Source organism: Protopterus annectens, chromosome 1.part1 (assembly GCF_019279795.1).
Source record: "Protopterus annectens isolate FY-2018-M chromosome 1.part1, PAN1.0, whole genome shotgun sequence".
Classification (NCBI taxonomy): Eukaryota; Metazoa; Chordata; order Ceratodontiformes; family Protopteridae; genus Protopterus; species Protopterus annectens.
In genome coordinates this window covers 1,700,680,247-1,700,701,677 of record NC_056726.1, presented here as the reverse complement: position 1 = coordinate 1,700,701,677, position 21,431 = coordinate 1,700,680,247, and the positions used below count along the sequence as shown (strand labels likewise).

Here is a 21,431-nt window from a genome sequence, read left to right as displayed (position 1 = left end):
TATAATGGGTGTAATGAGGGATGAGTAGCGGGGAACAATGATCTCTTTTTTTCTGGATGAGAAACCTTTTGTGATGAGGTGTGCCACATAGAAGGATTTCCTGACTACTGTGGCGATGTGATTATCAAAGGAGAGACTAATGTCCACCTGTGTCCCAAGGTCTCTTATCACACTTTCAGTGTTAAGTAGACTACTGCCTATGTGGTAGTTCATGGGTACAGAGTTTTTACCAAAAGGGATGACAATGCACTTTTTGGCATTAAGCTTGAGGCCATGGCTTTGACACCAGGCATCTGTCTCAGTGAGGCCCTTTTATAGGATGTCCGCATCATTAGGAGTTTCAGTTATGGCTCCTAGTTTGCAGTCATCTGCAAACTTCGTTAGCCAAAGACCTTCTTGTTAGCCTGTACTTCAGAGAAGTAGATACCAAACAGGAGAGGACTCAGAACTGAACCCTGTGGTACACCACTTGCCACTGGTCCGAAGTCAGATTTGGAGTCTGCTACTTTCACAGTGTGGGCTCTGTCAGTGAGCCAGTTGGTAACCCATCTTGTGACATAGGGATTTATACCTAGTTTAGTGAGTTTATCTATAATTCCAGAGTGGGGGATGGTGTTGAAAGTCTTGGCAAGATCTAGATAGGCTGTGTGAACCACCTTACCTTCATCTACGGCTTTGGTGACCGCTTCAAAGAATTCTATCAGGTTAAGGAGACATGATCTGCCTTTTACAAACCTGAACTGGGTGGGGTCCAGAGTTTGGAGATTACCAATGTCATTGTTTATAAGTTCAATGATGATACCATTCCATAGCCTTGCAGGCCAGGCTCATCAGGCTAATGGGGCAGTAGTCCCTGGGGTCCATGGTGGCTCCCCCTTTGTGGAGTGTGATAACTGTTGCTGTGCACCATTCAGTGGGCACAAATCCTGAGGTGAGGCTATGATTGGTGCTTAGGTAGGGTACTAGTTCATTCTGTAGTTCATGTACAACACAGCCTGGGATGTTGTCAGATCCCATGGATGCTGTATTCTTAGCTTTGGAGAGTGTGATTTTTACCTGTGCAGCCGTGATTACAGGAACTTTGCATTCTTCCAGTATAGAGGTGGGCTCTTTAGGGGGTGAGAGGGGGGTAAAGTTAGCACTGAACATATCTGCCAGAATGTTGGCAATATCAGTTGCTTCTGTATATTTAGTGTTATTCTGCTATAATTCAGAGCAGATCTGAGTGTTGCCATTGAGATTCTTGACATTGCTCTAGAATGCTTTGTGGTTGTCTTTAGAATCAGTGGTGATTTTGTTTTCATAACTAGCTTTGGAGAATTTTATGAGGGATCTCAGCTTCTTACTGAGGCTGACCAGGGAGTTCCCCCAATCATGGGATTTTACTCTTTTTTGAAACAGTTTCTTCCTTCTGTTGTAGAGTTTGTTTATGGCAGGGGACCACCAGATTGGTTTCCGTTTTTTTGGAGGATAGCATCTTGGTTCTGTTAGTGATTGCTCAATCCATGCACTCGTGTAAGTGCTTATAAAGTGCTTTTGTGTGGGATTCAGCAGCCGTGCCTCTATTGTCCATCTGCATGGGTGTCGTGAAGTTTGCCACTTCTGTCTTAAGAAGCGTGAAGTTGGTGGAGACATTTTTTAAGGTGGCTTCCTTAATGGGGGGTGGGGGGAGAGGATGTGGATGTCTAGGGTGATTAGCCTGTGGTCAGATCTGACCAACAAGGAATTGACCTCTAGTGTGGAACACCAGTTGCCCATGTTGGTAATGACCAGGTCTAGGATATTGCTGCCCCTGGTGGGGGGGTTGTGGATAAGTTGATCCAAGGGATTGGAATTTATGAATTCCAGAAAACATTGAGCAAAACAGTTGGTACAAGAGTAGTTTTCCCAGTTAATGGTGGGGTAGTTGAAATCACCCATTATTAGGGTAGTTGTTTGTTCTCTATTCCTTCCTTACACCATTTGGCCCACCACACATTCTTACACCAATCTCAGCCTCACTCAGGCTACTCCCAGCTGATCACTACCATCTTCTCCGACGCTATCCACTGGTAACTCTTCATATGCTTATCACCCTATAATGCTCCGGTATTTTGCACCTCATTTGCTTATCTCAGTATACTGACTATGCTGGAGTACAACGCCCATTGGTTGATTTTCTAAAAACCCAGAACCTATCAGTTCTTGCTACAGACCACTCCTACCTAGATTCCCATTGGCCTGTCCCTCTCCCTTCTTTGCCCTATCAGAATATACTTCTTTTGTGAATATTCTAATGAATACCTCACAAAATAGATTTGTATTGTATATAAGTAAGTGAAAAATCTCAATGTGCTATAACAACAGTGCTCATCTGTCAAAAATGATGCAGTCAAACAGAATGATTTAATAAATGCTTCAATTTGGAAAGAAGAGTCTTTGACTTTTATTTTTGCTTGAGAACTAGGGACTACATGTGTTGTTTGTGTTTTATTATTGTTCAGAGTGGTTTACTATCACATGTTCGACACTACCATTGCCAAAAGTGCAGAAATCCAAAGAAAATGTTCGGAAATCACAATACCGACCACAGCAAATGCTGAACTGAGCATTTCAGTGAAGTCGAATGTCGAACATTTCAACTTCACTGAAATGCTCATAGCCGCTAAACATATTTTAACATGTTTTGCAGGGGGGAAAAGCCCCCCTGCACCCCCACACCCTCCCTACTTATATATATATATATATATATATATATATATATATATATATATATATATATATATAACTCCGAGATCGCACTACACTGAGGAAAGGGTACATTTCCCAATCCCCACTATTGTGCGATTTGCACTGCACTGTCAAACCTTGCAATAGCGGCTGTTTGCTACTGTAAGATTCGACAGTATAATACTCGTATTAATGGTTCTGCTACCTGATGTACGCACATAAGTTGATCGCAGACAGTGCGATCGACTTTGTGATTGTAAACCATTTAGAGCATACTTATTATCATGGATTTCCATAGAGTGAGCCTTTATTAACACGTCTGTTGCTGGTGTTTCTAATTTAACTTATTCAGATTTTAAGGTAAGGTAACAGATTTTTAAGGGGTAATTCATACATACAGAGTAGATTCTTCGTTGAAGCATATCATATATGTCCTTATCAGAAGTTCTTAGGGATGATTTTTTCTAAATCAGGATCTTTGGCAAAGAATACACTGAGGACCTTTTTCAAAAATCCCCGTGTGAAAAAACACAGCAACCTAACAAAAATGTATCACATGTTATGGATGGCTAGGTGACCCCATTACTTAATATTTATTTATTCCAACACTGGTGTTGCATGGATAGTTATACATGTCACATGACCAACACTTAATTTGTGATGATCTGGCATAAGATGCATTCAGACATTTTCCTAAGTATAGTCACTTCACTAAAGGCCTCAAAATATGTGATGCGTAGTCTAAAAAAGTCATAAAATTCCTTTCTGTCTTAAACTATTTACTGAACGTTACCTTTTTCTGTTTTGCATTCATTGTGCAATAATAAATGGACCATAAAACATCTCTTAATCTTTGCTTCTCTGAGTCCTTCTGATGATTAGACTTTCCTCGTAAACGTTCTAATGGGCCTTTCATTACCCTAGAAGCAAGACCTGTACTGCTTATTTCTGCTTTTGATGTCAATGAGTGATGGAAGAAATACTGCCATCTGCAGGGAATCATTTCTTTTCACTTAGCCCTACTGTTTTCCTATTTAATTCCCATTTGAGATCCAAGGAATACCACACTATGGGCATCTGAAAGAACATGTCCTCCTCACCTCTGAGCAGCATTATCTCAGAAATCACGGTCCTATTGAAAGCAAGCACCCCCCTTGCATCCTTCAGGATGGATTCAAAGTTTGTATATTAAAGATTCACCCCTCAACATTTACATCAATCACTGCTTCTCTCTCACACTCTCTCACTCTTTCTCTCCTTCACTTGCTCCTGTAGCATATGGACCACTAATCAAATCTTGGACATCCAGGTCTCAGTCATGGATTAATCCCACTTCTTCACTGTAAAAATAGGTAATTATTCTTTACTCTTAAGGCTCATTCACACTCCAACCTTTATTTTTTTTAATTACTCTGTTTGTAGTACTGCTCAGGCCGATCTCCATTACCATGGCTGCAGTGTTCTTACATTGGCATACACATTATTTCATCAGATTCCTGTTTTAATATGCATTGCATGTGCCTTCTTTTACGCCTTTAATAGAGTGGTGGGCAGATTCATTGTCAGAACTGCATATTAATGCATCAATATGAGGAAGAGGATAATGTTAATTAGCCATGTGCTCTCTGTCATAAATAAAACCAGCTCCTGGTTTACACTGCTGGGGGATTCATGGAATTGCTCAGCAGTATAAGATTTAACTATTGGAGGAAAAAGTATCCACTTTTAAAAGAGGGCAGTCACCCAGTCTATCCTATAGAAGCAGTCTTGGTGCAGGTACGTTCAGTGAAGGCAAGGGCCGAGAGGTCTACTATTGTGTGTAGTGGCATGTGTGTGTGTGTGTGTGTGTGTGTGTGTGTGTGGGTGTGTGTGTGTGTGTGTGTGTGTGTGTGTGTGTGTGTGTGTGTGTGTGTGTGTGTGTATGTTTGTGTGTGTGTGTGTGTGTGTGTGTGTGTGTGTGTGTGTGTGTGTGTGTGTTTGTGTGTGTGTGTGTGTGTGTGTGTGTGTGTGTGTGTGTGTGTGTGTGTGTGTGTGTGTGTGTGTGTGTGTGTTTGTGTGTGCTCATGGATATATGACTGTATGTTTCAGTGAGTGTTGGAAGTATCTTTGCTAACATAATGCATGGGCTGTTATGGAGAACACTATTGCTGTCAAGTTGGACATTATCATATTGGCTAGAGTGCAATACAGAGACATGCCAATGAGCCAATAATGTGGAATTCCTCACTGTGACCATACTTGCTTCTGAGTCAGCTTTTCTCATTGTCATGGAGATTAATATACTCGCAATAGGCAATTTCTGTAACTGCTGAGCAATTTTTTGAAATCCAGTGATAGTCTTAACCCTCTGTACTAAACTAATAATTATAACTAATAATTATCAATAGTTAAAATGTTTTTTGATCAAACTTTTGCACAAAGACAACTGTTCCTGATTATGCTTTCTGTCAAATGTGCTGCATTTATTTATATTAGTTATTTCTTTCTTTCAATTTCAGTACCAGCAATTTAACTGTTGCAGGCGTTGGAACATATACTACAGTGTTGCAGCTGTGTAAGAACTCTAACTGCACAGAAACTTATAAACCCAGTGATATGCCGCTATATGTACGAGTTGAAAGTATTTTGTACTTCAAAGCAACTGTATTTGGTCCTGATCCCTCAAAGTTTTCTCTGAAGATACAGACATGCTATGCTACTCCAACAAATAACTCAAATGATCTAACACAATACCCCCTTATCCAAAACGGGTATGTATCATTTCCTTACTATTATTTGTTCTGTTAAACAAGCAATGCTCAGCCTTTTGTTATGAAAAAAGCACCTTCAAATACACAGGTAGAGCATTGGAATATCTTTATTAATGAACTGTACCTGAAGGAATGTGTTCTGAAAAAAAAGTAACAGACCCACCTAGATATATTTTGCATATCATTTGACATATTTCTCCTCAACACATTGAAAACAATGTATTTACCTGATTCAGTTGCTTGAACTGTGATCCATTTTAGATGCTGTATTGAGTTTAAGTCCTAATGCATATGTTACCCAAGTAGTTTGCTTTTCTTTCATAGTTATAAGGAATGTGAGTCCTACAAATGTCATTACTTGTCATTGACCTGGCCTTCTACTTCAAATTGCTTTGTTAGCCTGCATATAAAATGTGTTTCAGAATATCACAGATATCTTAACAGTTGCAAATAACTCCATTATTTAATACATGCTGAGTATTGTTTTAACTAAATGATTTCCTTTTCATGACAACTTCAGTAATTTCAGACAGTCTTATTCATATTTGCATCCTTGGTAAATGACTTGCAGTGGACATATACCATTCTGAAATGTGACTGATAGGTTCATGCTAGTCTGTCAATCACAAGACCATTTGGTGCCCAGTCACAGAAACCGCTGAAGACTTGATGCTGCTTCTGGTGCCACCTTTCACATAATGGTGCAGTACTTACTTACTTAATAGCTTTAAGAGGTAAGGAGTATGTTTCTTTATTTCACATAAATTTTTGGAGCAGTGTATTATGGGAGGAGTTCCCTTCAGTTTTCCTAATGTGTTCATTCTGTACCACTTAACGTCATTCAGCTCATTATGTGGTACTAAAATGTGATGCTGCTCAAGCCAGAATGATCAATAACAGTCTGCCATGAGATGTAGTAGCATAATTGTTCAGATTATTGTTGAGATTAATGACTGACAATATCAGGGTCCCAGGTCAATGATGACAGCTAGTCACTGTTTGTGTGTGTGTGTGTGTGTGTGTGTGTGTGTGTGTGTGTGTGTGTGTGTGTGTGTGTGTGTGTGTGTGTGTGTGTGTGTGTGTGTGTGTGTGTGTGTGTGTGTAGTTTGCATGTTTTCCCTATGTCTGTGTGTGTGTTTCTCTGGGCACTTCTGTTTTCACTTATATTCTAAAAGCTGCTTCCCCACTTGTGGTTGGTGACCATCATCAAAACTCCTTGGAACAGACCCAAGGCCATTTTTTCTGTAGCTTTAAGGAGTCACAGACTTGTTATGATGAGAGATGTAGGCAGAGGCCATCATTTATGCAGACATCATAGACATTGTGCTCTCTTTGGCTTCCTGGGAATGAGAACATGTTTGCCTGAGCCACCATAATCTGATCTCATTGACCTTCTCTGTAATTGGAGTGCTTTGACTTCTCTGATGTCATCATGTCTCATTTGTCCAACAGTGTGCATTCTACTGTCTCAAACACCTCAACTCCATCACCTCTAACTTTCTCAAATGTTGTCCCTTCACTGTCAAGGTTTCTATATCAAACATATGTACTGGTCAAAAGCTATTTTATTCTACCTTACTTTTCTACTTCTTTGACATTCTCCTGCCATACACTTCCCCTGAATCTATGTGCCAGTTATCCTTGGAACCTCTGATTCTAGCATTGACTGCCTCATTCAGAATTCCCATCTCCTCAACCACCACTCCAAGATACATGAAGCTGTTGATCTTTTCCACTATTTTTCTGTTTCAATCTTCAATTCCTTCTAATTCAGCCATTTGATCCCATGACAACTATATTATCTGTTCTCGATTTTATCCCTTGTGCTCTTAGCTCTGCATTCCATGCCCTATTATTTGTTGAGATTTCTGTTCAAAGTCTGCTTGTAATGCCACATCATCTGCATATACCAGCTTTGTTGATCTGTCAGCTCTGACCTGTTTGCTGCTGCAGACCATCACCAGTATGACCAGCATTTGCCTCTGAAATGAACCCTGATAAACACCTACTCCTGCAGACTATCCCCCAGTGAATCCAAACAATGTTTGCACTTGGGTCAATGGGTCCTTGAACATAGCCTGCACTAATTTGACAAATGTTTCTAGGATTTACAACCATCACAGGACTGCCCAAATCAGCTTTCTTGAACCCTTGTCATATGCTTTTCCCAAGTCTAGGGATGCCTAATTGTAGACTTGAAAACACTGGATATGAGAAATCTCCAACTTTGTCTCCTCAGTCTGTCTAACTGCAAGCATTAGGTACTTGAGCTGCACCCTGATCTGAATCACTCACCTCCTATTTTATTTTCTACTATGTTGTGTATTTGTTTAAAAATCTCTCACACCCCGACTTTCATATAGTGTGACAGGAATTTGGTAATTATGTACAACCCAGAGTTGTGAATGTACACTTTGTTCTTGTATACTGGCAAAAGGATGTTTATTCTCTCTGTCACCTGGGATATATCATTCTCTCTATTCTACAATGAGAACCTTCAACAGCCATTTCTTCCCTGTCTTGCCTGACATATTGATCATATCTGCTACCACCTCATCTGATCCTGCAGGTTTCTCTGACTTTATTTTCATTAGTGCTGATCTTAGTTCTTCTAGCATGGATTCTTCTTCCTCTTTCGTTGAAGGCTATGTATAGTGTAATACAGCTTCTTAATGGGTTTCTTCATTTAGAAGCTGCTTGCCATGTTCATTTCATCTGCTTTGGTATGATGTTCCACAGATTGGTGAGCATGCTGTTGCTGGCATCCCTTATGAATAGTGCCTGATTACTACCTTCTTTATCCTTCTGCCTCTGCCTTGTGACCTGATAAAATTTCTTTGTGCCACCTGCTGAGTTACTTTCCAGAAGTTACTAAGAAGTTACTGCCTTGTTTCCATACTTGACTTGGCTGCATATCTCCTCTACAATCTTCACACGCAATTTTTCAGACATTGACTTTCTGCTTCAGCTCTGCCTATTTCCTCTTTTTCCTGAGGTGACAAAGCCATGAGAATTCCCTTGACGTCATGTGCTTTTGCTTCAGTTAGCTTCCAGGTCTTCTGCCTAGTCTTTGTTGAGCTTAGAGCCTTGCAGCTAATTATGGTCACCAGTTGCTTATGCTGTGGACCAACTATTTAATTGTAGATGACATTGCAATCTGAGATTCTACCCCAATGCCCTTTACTTACTATAAGGAAGTCTACCTGTGTTGAATGTTAGCTACTCTTGTATGTGATTTTATGACTGTTTCTCTTGCTGAGCCAAGGTTTGGCTACCATCAAACCATCTGATAGAGACTAAAGTCTGGAGCAGCCTATCCTTCTTTATTCCTGTTGCCTAAACTATTTAAACCAGGTTGTCCTCATATTCTGTTCTGTCTATTCTGAAATGAGCATTCAGATCCCCTGTTATTAACAAATCATTTTGTCCTGCTTTATTTTAGTAGGTTCCACAGCTGCCAGAATGGACTCTTTTCCTCACCATCACAACCCTGCTCTGAGTCATAGATTTGGATTATGAATACTGCTCTGTCTTTATACTGGGGTTTGATTAGTATGAGTCTGTCACTCATTCTGATGGTATCCCTCAATTTGTTGAAAGGAGTTTCTCTCACCAAAGTTCTCACATGATTACTAGATTATCCTCCACTTGAGTAACTGGCTTTGGTGAACTGCCCTTCTGTCATGTTTCATGGATTCACAAGTTGTACAGTCTCCTCTTTACCATCATGGTTTCCATATCCAAGCTACCTCCTGCCAGGAAACCTGTATTCAATGTAAAAATCCTTATTTCATATTTGTCATGTTGATTGGTTTTACATTACGCTTTCACTCAGCAGATTTATCCCATGTAAGCCAGGCTGGACAACTGGACATTTGGAAGCCAACCACTTTTTGACCTAGGGTTATTGGTCTTTATGACATACACTGGCCAGTACAGACACATCACTCATGCCTACTTTTTGAAGGAGCCCTGGTATTGTTCTGAATATGCCAGATCTTCCAATCCACTTGTCATTAGAAGTCATGCCTATTTCTGGAAATATTAGTCAACATAACTAAATCTACTATAATCAAGTGTTCTCCTATCTAGGTGATACTCTGCGCCACAGTTGATGCAGGAAGCAGTCCCCATATAGGCACCTCTTAGGATTGGTGCTGTTGGAAATTACTCCATTAAATTTGGGATTTGCTACAATATGGTAATAGGACTGCTTATCCTGTCTCCACTACTAAACTTAACCAGCGGTTTCCTCAAAGGCAACATCCTCATAAACTTCATTATTTGGAAAGGCAACAGAATTATTTTCAAAGCTAACCAAATAATTTTCAGCAGCGTAATGGATACAGACAACATTTCCCTTCACACTTCCCTTCTAATGCACATGTTAATTACAGGGAACCTCTTGTCTCTGCACCTCCCAACCCTGCAGCTGATTACAGTGACAACACCTTGCAGGTCTTTCACAATTTGAATTTATTGCCTCAACCTTTTTTATCTCCAGCCAGGATGCAGACAAAACTCTTGGCCTAGACACCGAGAATGGATCCAGGAGTGAGGGGGAGGGGCAGAGGCAGAGGCAGGGTCAGGGTGAGGTGGTCATGGAGATTTTGTGATACTTATTGCTATTTTTGTGAAGTTTCATACATGGTATGTATTTTTGGTCATGCATATTTGTAATTGGTAACAGCTCTATTTGGTCACTTGTTTTCTGGACTTGCATTTCAAGAGTGTTTTTGTTTTTTTTCCTTTACTCAGTTTGCCCTGCATATGAGTGTTTTTGTTATGCCAGTATAGAATTGTATTTATAGCATATTGTGACTTTAAATAACAGGTAACATGCTGCTTTATTCACTAATGTGAATACTGTCACCTGCTATGTGTACTTTTAGATCAGTAACCTGTTTGGCAATTAGAGTAGAACTTATTGCAACCTCCGAGAGATACAACTGACTCTGTGTATCTGCATAACATCACTGTTATTTCTGACTGTTAGTTGGAGAATTCTAACTTGTGTGTAGCACCTTAGTACTTACTTGTTTCTGTAGCATACCACTGTTATTCCTGACCTTTAGTGGAGAATGCTAAATTGTGTGTAGCATCTTAGTAGTTACTATTTTCTCTTCATAACCTTATAGCAATACTTAATAGTGTAGTGTATCTTATTATAGCCTGGTATCAACTGCAGTTATCTTTTTTTTTTGTTTTTTCTCTGCTATCCTTGCATTTTGTGTTACTCATTGAATTGTGCTGTTTCTTACAAGATATGCTGCTCCTCCCCTGTATCCTCTATATCAGTTACTTGGTAATCAGAATGTTTTAAAACCTCAGACCTAATATTTACCCCCTTTTCCTTTTTACTTCCAGTCCCCTCAGCAAAGTTTCATCTTGTGTCTTGGCCAACCCCCAATCAACCCAAGGCTGTCTCGTTGCCCTGCACTGTGAGACCCTGCATCATTGGAACACTAAAGTGCTTTCAGCTGCACTAGTGTATGTTAGAGTTGTATTTAATATGCCCTCTAAATTGAAGACTCTTTCCCCTTTCACTGTACATGTGCACACTACTGCCCCCCACACACACACACACATTTTTCTCTTTCAATTGTACAACTAGGTCAATTACTTAAAACTACTTTCTCTTGGAAAAAGTTTACCTATGTACCTGCAGCCCATACTTCAACTGTTTTTCCCCTGTAGGAGTGGTTGTCCTTTTCACCACACTGTACTAGATTAGCAGCATAGGATTTGTAGTTATTTAGGAAGATACTGCACTATATACTGACCTGAAAATGATTTAGTTTGGTTTTCCTGTTTTCTTTTTAGCAACTGGATTAGTCAAGTTTTTCTGACTCTGAACCTTGTATTACTTTGTGTCTACACCCCTCCGCCACTTTGAACCTGCACATCTCCCTCCCACTCCTGTTTAATTACAGAAGTATCAAAAAACCTGATATAGAAAGGCACCATCTTTTGACTTAGCTTTTCTGCCTTGCTTCATGGGAATCCCCAGTAGTGTGCTCGCGTGTAAGTACTACCTGGTATTGTTTTTGCTTGTGATTCTTATTGCTATTTTTATAAAGTTCATCCTAAGGGGATCCTGCAGTGCTTCTGTAACCACTCTGCCTCCCCAAGAACTAACTTTAAACATGTAGGTACCCTATTGTAAAATAAAAATATATCCTGTACCTACCACTGTTGTATATTAACCCTACATGCATTTGTTAGCAGTCTACCACCAATTTACTCTCCTAGGCTCTTTCTGCCTCCTCTGAGTGCTCATAGCTTACCATTGTACTTACTCAGTTAGGCCACCACTACCTATCTTTTAATATAAGTCAAAAGTACTGTAACTGTTCTGCTGATTTACCACTGCCCTGTTTTAGCCCTATTAATACTTACTATATTCTACTAAACTGCTACTGCCCTGTTTTCAGCTCCTTTCCCTGTCAGCCCTCTGCATCCTTCTAATTTCACACACACAGTGCTTTATGCCAGTGCCTTCTTACCTCTGAGTTAGTTCTCAGCTTCACTGATAACATTTTGCTAGTTTTCTTCCTTCTCCTTGGCTCTACCCACTCTGTTCACCCTGCAGGCTCACTCTGCTCCCTTACCCTGAGCCCAATTTCCACCCAATCCCACTGCTACAACTTTTATTTCAACCACTCCCCACTCAATCAAGACAACCATCCAGTCAAAGCTTTCCCCTCTTTACCCCTCCTCCTTTCAACCACAGTCAACCAACCAAAGCCTTCTCCTCGTTACCCCTCCTCCTTTCACCCACAGTAATTAAATACATCACTAATTCTATACATCACTCTTTCACTACCCCCTCTCACCCCACAGCTCTTCTCTCCAACTACAAATCCACACATATTAAACTACCTTTTTCTAACCATACTTTCTTTACTGTTCCTAATACTCCAACCCCCATCTCCCTCCTGCTACTCCTAACAACCTTATACCATGCCAGCCCAAATACCTCCAATCAGCTTCCACTCTGTACTCCTTACTATACTCCCACACAAAACCTTCTCCTCCCTCACACAGATAATCCCTTCTTTTCCATCTCCTCCTCTCTGTTTCAGCTCAATCCTCTGCACCTTTTTTCTCCTAAAATTATTTCCACTACTGCTAAGACACTTACTCTTAAACAAATACTAGACCATCCAGAATACCTTAAATCCAAACCAAAACACACTAAAATAACTTCCTTCAATAACCTCATCTTAGCTGGAGACATTCACACCAACCCAGGACCTATCCGACCCATAAATAACAATTACCCTCCCCCTTCCTCTAACCTTTCATCTCCCTACAATACTCTTAAATTTGTCACATCCAATGCCCAGAGTCTCAACAACAAAGCACATCAGTTTCAAACATGGCTAAGTCATAACCAACCTGACATTGTAGCCATCTCTGAAACTTGGCTCAAACCCCACATTACTGACTCTGAAATCCTACCCTCTGGATTTCACATTCTCAGATGTGACCACCCAAAGAAAAAAGGCGGCAGCATCGCATTAATCTATTCCAATCTACTTACCTTAATTCTCCTATCAAACCCCATTCCTAAATTTGCCAATGCAGAACTAACAGTCGGTCTATTAAAAATGAATAATCACAAAAGCCTCTGTATTATTGCCCTTTATATCCCACCTGGAAATAATGTCTCAACCCTTGAAGACATACTCCAATGGGCCTCAGCTGAAATTAACCTTGAAACTTATATACTAGGTGATGTAAACATCGACTGGAATAAAATCAACAGTCCCATACCCTCCCTGTTCCTTAACCTCTTTAACTTTACTCAAGTAACCCACTCCATCACCAGACCCAATAAAACAAATCCCCCAGGATCCACTCTTGACTGGATCTTAGTCACCCATCCAAATACCAACGTTGGCAACATCCCTGACTCTATTAGTGACCACCTCCCAGCTTTCATTTACCATGAAACCACCTCCCATCCACACCAACATCAATATATTCAGACCCACAACCTTAGTAAATTTGACCCCTGAACCTTCTCTAACTATCTCAAACAAATGAATTGGAACATTCTAAAAACCCTTCCATTGGATAAGGCCATAGACCACTTTAATTCTAATTTCCTAGATGCTCTAAATTCTGTAGCTCTCCCAAGATAAAAAAGAATAACAATTATAACTGTCCCTTGGCTAACCAAAGAAACAAAGCAAATTATACATCAAAGAGACAAATCCTGGAAACTTTACCTAAAGAATAAACTTCCCGACACCCTTCTCCAATATATACAGCTCCATAACTTTGCAAAAAATAAATCTACAAAGACAAAAAAAATCCTACTACACTAAGCTCCAGTCCAACCATCCCCAAAACCCTAGGCATTTTTGGAAATTCATAAACTCACTCCTCCGCCCAGGCTCCAAAAATAATATCCCTGTCCAGACCCAAGTAAATCTGACCTCAGATTAGCCTCACTATTCATCTCTTTCTTTATAGAGTCAATATCCGACCTAACAAAAACTTTTCCCAACAACAACCTATCTCTCCTACATTCCACCTCATCTAAGTCACCAGATAATTTCCCACCTATGTTTTAGCTTAAACCTGTCTCCACTAACTACATAAAAATACTTCTATCCAAACTTAAAATCTGCTCCAGTGCATCTGAAAACAACCCTCTTCCTTCCTCAAGACTGCTGCCAGTGGTATAGCTCTGCCAGTTAGTATCCTAATTAATAGATCCATAAAGGAATCCTATGTCCTTAAACTCTGGCATTCTGCCTTTATTCTTCCTTTCCACAAGGGAAGCAAAACACTACCATTTCAAACTTCCGCCCTATAGCTCTTGTCTCTCCAATCTCCAAAATACAAGAAAAATGCATCTACCTCCAACTTATGCCATTTCTGACTAAAAAACAACTTCTTACCCCTACCCAACATGGCTTCCAACCAGGACATAGCACCATAACAGCTCTACTCTCATTCTTAGAAACTGTCAATCAAGCCCAAGAGAAAAAGGAACTTAGTATCCACAGTGCTCCTAGATCTCTCTAAAGCATTCAATACTGTTTCCTATAAGCACCTTATAAGTCACCTCTCAAACCTAAATCTCTCCCAAAACACTTGTTCCTGGTTCTCAAGCTATCTGTCAGATAGATCTCAGGCTGTGAAATGGAAAAAAGGCAAATCACTTTTCTTACCCACCTCTACCGGAGTACTACAGGGATCCATCCTCGGACCAATGCTGTTTAATATCTTTGTCAATAAATTTTACTCTGCTATTCCTAATGCCAAAGTTATCTAATACGCAAATGACTCTACACTTGTCTGCTCTGCCTCTAACCTCTCTGAACTCCTATCTAAAACTCAGACTGTCTTCTCAACTACTGAGATCTGGATGTGCCAAAATCACCTTTCTATCAATGCTAACAAATCTAAAATACCACTATTGACACCTTCAAAATCTTTCTCTTTTGATAAAAATTCCTTCCAAGTCCTTAGCCAAAGCAACTCTCTGATTTAAGTTGTTCCTTTTGCCAAACTACTCGGTCTAATTCTAGATGAATACCTCAAGTTCAACATCCATATTCAGCAAAATATAAAGAAAACCCACCAAAAACTAGGTATGCTATACAGGAACAAGCACTTCCTCTCCGCTTCTACCAGGCATGCTCTGGCCTCCTCTTACATCCTTCCCTCCCTTCTGTAAGGTGCCCCACTACAAACTAACCTATCCTCTTCCATCACTTCCAAACTTAAAAGCTGTTATAACAAAATTTCTAAATTTGCCACCAAAGCCAAACATTCTACTCATCACTGCATTACCCTCCAATCCCTCAACTGGTTAGAATTCACAAATTACCTCGACTTCCTCCAGCTCACTACAGCACATAGACTAATATTTAATCCAACCAAATGCCTCGTTCTAACTATCATCCATCCCCCATACACCCCAAACAGTACTCTCATAACACCAAAACCTAATTGCTGTCCACAAACCTAAATGTCCTGATGGACAGCTTCTCCTCTCCTTCTCCTTAGGTAAGAATTGGAACTCTCTCCCTTCCACACTAAGGACAATGTCAAACACAAATAACTTCAAAACTCAGCTTAACACCTACCTGTCCTCCAAATGGAAATGTAACTGCATTCCCCCTACCTAGAACTCTTTAACAAAAGCCCCTGGGAGGGTATCCTCCTGAGTTCCTAAGCACCTTATAGCTGACTATAACCTTCTATAGCTAATTCCTATACGATCTCTCACACTCTGTAAATATTGTAACTAGCTTTTGACTTTAACTGTGTGAATTTGTTAAAATGTATCTGCACAATATTTTCCACTATGGGCAATATTGCTTATGCTTTGTATTATTTGATATGTATTTGTACTTGTACTTGTATTTTTATTGGACTATCTTTACTGTAATCTGTTTCATGGAGCTTTACTCCCTGGGCCTCCACTGAAAACGGGCTCTCGGGGCCTAGTGGACATCCCCAGTAATCAAATTGGAAATAAATAAATAAATCAATAAATCAATAAATAAATACATTTCAGAATCTGGGCCATCCGATGACAAAAAGCTATGCTCAGAATTACTAACTGGTGGTGCCACTGTTCCTGATGCCTCTGATTCCTCTTGTGCTAACAGTAACCTGAATGTGTTAAAAAGTTCTGTTTTTAATCTTTCAAACAGAGTGTTGTCATCAGATCACCTGTCTCTACTAAATAAAGGTCTCACATATTCCAGCACAATGAGTGCATTTAGCTGATGTTTTGATAGACCTGCGCTTGTATGTTAGAAAGTTAAATTTAAAATGTTTTTTTTCTGTGGACATGGTAACACTGATAATACTGATTCTTTTGATGGTTCCAATGATGTTGTGCAGTCTTTTATGGATACTCAGTTGACAGATGAAACCATTGTTAGTAACCTGCCCTTGAAAAGAAATAGTGTGTTTAACCCAGGGTTGAATAATTCTCTTAGCACTTTCTTACAGGTCTGCAAATTTGAGATTAGACAGCTGACTAGTAATACTTCTACTGTGAAATGGTTTAATTTGACTCCAGGGGAATTTTCAGCTCTGAATGCCCTTACTATGGATAAATCTTTAATGATTATGAAATCAGACAAAGAGACAGGGCTGGTTATTATGGAACAAACTGACTATGTGAAAACTATTGAGTCTGAATTGATGAATAGCAACTATTACAAAAGCGTTACAGTAGATTTTGTTAGACAGCAATTTGATAAAATAGACACTTTACTGCATGCTTTAGAAAGAGATGAATATATTACATTTGAAGAGTTATATTTTATGCTTGTGTCTAACCCTAGTTTAGGAAAATATTTCTGGATTCCTAAAATCCATAAGAATCCAGACAACCCTCCAATCAGACTTATTATTTCCAATAAGCATACTAAAATGGAGAAGATTTCAGAATATTTAGATTTTATACTTAACCCGATTGTACAAGAGACTCTGTTTTACATTATGGACTCACAGGGGTTCCTAAATGAGTTATTTCTAGCACAGTTAGATATTTCAAAATGTATTTTTCTTACACTGGACATTGTCTCTCTGTATACTAATATCGCTCATAAAGAGGGAAAGGAACACATTAAACTGTGCGTGTCTAAATATGCTAAATTCCCCTCTTGTAAAAATATGACTTTAACTGCTTTGATAGACACAGTTTTATAGAACAACTTTTTCCATTTCAATGGACAGATTTTCCAGCAGATTAAGGGAGTGGCTATGGGGTCAGAAATGGTCCCTGCATATGTTAACTTGGTGTTAGCCACTTGGGAACGAGAAACATTGGTGCATCTCCCTGGATATAATTTCACAAGACCGTATCATAGATATATTACTGATATCTTTTTTGTGTGGACTGGCACAGTTATGCAGTTGGACTTGTTTATACAAGTCATGGAAAACAGTATTTCTTTCCTGTCTTTTGTAAAATCAGGATGTGGAAGCAAAGTGTCTTTTTTGGACACTTCCATCTCGATTGATTTCAATAACAAGTGTCTGGCTTCTAACATTTATCTTAAGGATACCTACCTTAATAATTTCTTGGAATTTACTAGCCAGCACCCTTTGTACATGAAATATAATGTATTAAAAGGCCAGTTCATTAGACTTTCCAGGTTAGTCAGTGATGATCTGCAGTTAAAAAAAGAGTCTGACTTTCTTTGTGAACTTTTTTGCAAAAACACTACCCCAGAAACTTGATTTTAAAAGTTACAGAAGAAGTTTCTAATGCCAGACATGTTCCATTTCAACCTATCCCAAAGTATGGTTTTCAACCTAAGCAACAAATTAACACTTTAAATGCAGACAGAACGTTAAGCTTTCCAGTTCCAATTTGCAGAGACATGGAAGCTATTAGAAACATTGTTTCTAGCAATTGGAATATTGTTGCAAGCTCTCCTACAATGTCTGAACTGCTTGGTAGACACCCTATGTTTTCCTTAAAAAGGACATGAACTTTAAGGAGCTCTTTTGAAAACAGAGACTCACAGTTTTTAATAGGAAATGTTCGCAATGTTTCTGACCCACCTGGGATGTTCAGATGAAGCTAATGTATCTGTTGTCAATATATCTGTACAGGACTTTCCTTTACATTTGAACATATTAATTTCACTGTTACTTTTTCCTATCACTTTGACTGTAATTCTTGTAACATTGTTTATGCAGGGATTTGTATGACTTGCAGTTATTTTTATGTTGGCAGGACTAGTCGGAAACTTTCCGACTGCATTAAGGAGTATTGTGCTGCAATTAGAGGCAAGACCTGTCACAATGTTTTAGCTAGACACTCTGCAGCTTGCCATGACTTTGTTAAGTTCCAATTTACTGTTTTGGAGCAAGTTGACTTGTTTTTTGGGGACTAATCAGCTCTACTGGAAATGAAAGAACTCAGATGGCAGCTCCGTTTCGGTGCAGAGTTCTCCCCGGTGTTGCTTTTAATTTAAAATGTGTACTCAGATGGCAGCAGTGATGGTCTAAGTGATTTTAATTTTATGCCTTAAAGGAGTGACTTTATTGTTAACTTGTAAGCAAGTCTAATTTTACTCAAGAGATTACTACTTCTATATACGTGGGAAGGTAATTGTACTTGTACTTTATTACATTTTATTACAGATGTTTGATTTTTTTTATTTTCAGTTAAGTTTACAGCTTACATTAAGAATGTTGTTCGAGCTTGGCTCTGCTATTCTGTTTTCTGTTTAAGTTACACCCACCTCATGCATATTTATGGACAATAGAACTTTGAGAATTACACTTTCATCATGTTTAAAGGAGTTGAACTGTGATTTTGATTGGACAAGATTATTTTTATTGGTTTTCTTACACTATTTTAACTTTTGTAATCTGCACAAGTTTACTTATTCTGATGAAGTTCTTAAATAAATAAAGATCAAAAGAATGCTCAATCACAGGTTCTACTTGCTGCATTCTTTCTTCTTGTGTTATACCTAGTTTTATTTACATTTTGCAGATGCCTTTGGAAGTTATTTTGTTTTATATATATATATATATATATATATATATATATATATATATATATATATATACCCAATATCTGAACCTGTGGTTCCACTCAAACCTAGAAGAATTACTAATGTAACAACATATCATCAGTAAAATAATAACTAACTTGTCTCACAGTAGTCTAATCCCACCTCACGTTTCCTGTCCTGTTAGTGTCCAGTAGTCCAATATATGGCAAATTCTGCTTAAGAAAGAGAGGAAGAACCAACATCGAAGGTTCAAAAAGTGGTGTTACTATTGTTGCATGACTGCCATGAAACATCTATGCCTGTAGTAACTGTTCTGATACTTCCTGTTTTAAATCTAGAAAGCCAGAAGGATTCTGAGGCCCCACATTCATGCTCTGTTCACTTTGAAAATCAAGTTAAAGTGAACTTTTGCCTTTCAGCTACTCAGGAGCTTTCTATCCATTCTATCCTTGCTTTAAGATACATGCATTGTTCTTTTACTGATGCATGACCCCTGTCAAATTCTCCACCTAACACTGTCTCCAGACTGAGTCACTGCTCAGCCTCTGGGTAGTTTGAGTCAGAAGTAATATACCCAGTTGCACTCTTCCCCCTTCTCACTGGTAACTGGCACACCATTGTTGGGAAGTATGAGCGTCTGTCTTCAGAAAATATTCCTCCATTAAAAATATTCTAAGCTATTGGGGGATGATTTTGTAAAGGCCATGTTGTTCTCAATCAGACGGAAAAGGCAGGATCATCCTGAAGAAAATCTCAGCACCATGACTCAGTCACAGCTTTACAAGGATTATCAGACTGAATGCTGAAATGGTTGAATGAACAGACAATATCTGGTAAATTTTTATTCACTATTGTTTAGTAAATATGGCATTACTTAGAAACTAATGTTTACTAAGATTTGTGTTATTTTCATTAAAAATGTACATTATTTGCAGCATTGTTTCATAGTAGAGTCTTTTGTCATGTCTAACTGAATCTCTGGTACCTGAAAAGACACCATCAAGTTGTTTGGAACCTTAAAATGTGTTAAAATGACTTTGATACCATTATCCCCAACCCCTTATGTAGGAGTCACATAGACACTCACACACACACACACACACACACACACACACACACACACACACACACACACACACACACACACACACACACACACAAAACTAGCCATTAAAAAAGTTCTGACAAGCTTAAAATTTCATACAGCATTTCTAATCTTGTTATCTGTAGATACCAGAAGAGCAATTGTATTAATACCTAAGCATGAATAGAGACTCTACACTATTCTTTCCTCAGAATACGTCAGTACTTTAGATAACAAAAAAAAAATCCCAAAATGCTTAGATTCATGTGTCTGGATACTACACAGTGAGACCATCACTATTCCTAAACATACTTACATTTAAATTACTACGTGACAGTTAATGACCACCTCTGAAATATAAGCTTATGCAGTCAAAATGGGTAAAAATGGAGCCGATAGGTCTTGGTCATTTGTTATGTCAAGCTTCTTTACAATGCAATAAACAGTTTAGGTTGCATACAGGTTTAAATATTAATTCCACAGGTTAGTTAGTTTAACACACATATCAAGATCTGAGCCAGTCAAGTCCAGACTGACATCATTGGCTCTGTACTATGCAGTTGGGTGGAGACTATCATGTGGAGGCATACTTCCCCTTAGGAGACAGTAACTTTGAACTTGGATGAGCCATCAAGGAGGAGTGAAGTACTCTAAATGATAAAGGATAAGCTGTACTCAATGACCTGCAAGATGGTCAACCCTTTACCATCCTAATCTCACCACAAAGAGCAAAGACTTTAGCCTGCCTAGCCTGGGAAGACCTGACTCCCATTCTGATTACCTGATGAAAATGATGAGTCAACTCGGTGAAAATACAATAGCCACCAGGCAAGGTCCTGGGGGGAAGGAGAGGACAGCATGTACATATAATTCTATAAATAAGTAAGCATCTAGTCTGGCTGGGTCTATATCACGAAATCAAAAGGACCAGTAATTGAATGGCATTTACATCAAAAATGCCATTTATTAAAGTTGCTGTTGTGGGGGGGGGGGATTTGCCCCCCAAACCCCCTGCTAATTATATATACCAACTCTGAGATCACACTACAATGAGGAAAGGGCAAATTTTCTGATATTCACTGTACCATGATCTCACAATAAACACCAGGATGAATGGCAGTTCAATGTGAATGCCATTCAATTACGGGTCTTTTCTATTTGGTGATATGACCGGCCTTGTTGACTTCAGTTTCATATAATGATCTTTATTTCTTAGGGGGAGGGGGGATACAGCAATTATTTTCTTTATGTTTCTTAATGTTATGGATTGGTTACTGCAGGAAAAACAATAACTGTTTTCACTGTATATTACCTTATATTTTTGGAATAGTTAATTAAGCAATACATGATGATGTAAAATGTTGAATGTTT

At 39.0% G+C, this 21,431-nt stretch overlaps 1 protein-coding gene across 2 annotated transcripts in view; it reads left to right on the top strand.

Annotated features, from left to right (window-relative positions):
* The window catches only part of LOC122811862 (pancreatic secretory granule membrane major glycoprotein GP2-like), a 159,738-nt gene that overhangs the window by 81,487 nt on the left and 56,820 nt on the right, over positions 1–21,431 (top strand). For both annotated transcript variants that reach the window (XM_044083999.1, XM_044083990.1), the window contains exon 6: positions 5,208–5,459. In XM_044083999.1, coding sequence (XP_043939934.1) covers positions 5,208–5,459 — 252 coding nt within the window. The remainder of the gene's footprint in view (positions 1–5,207; positions 5,460–21,431) is intronic.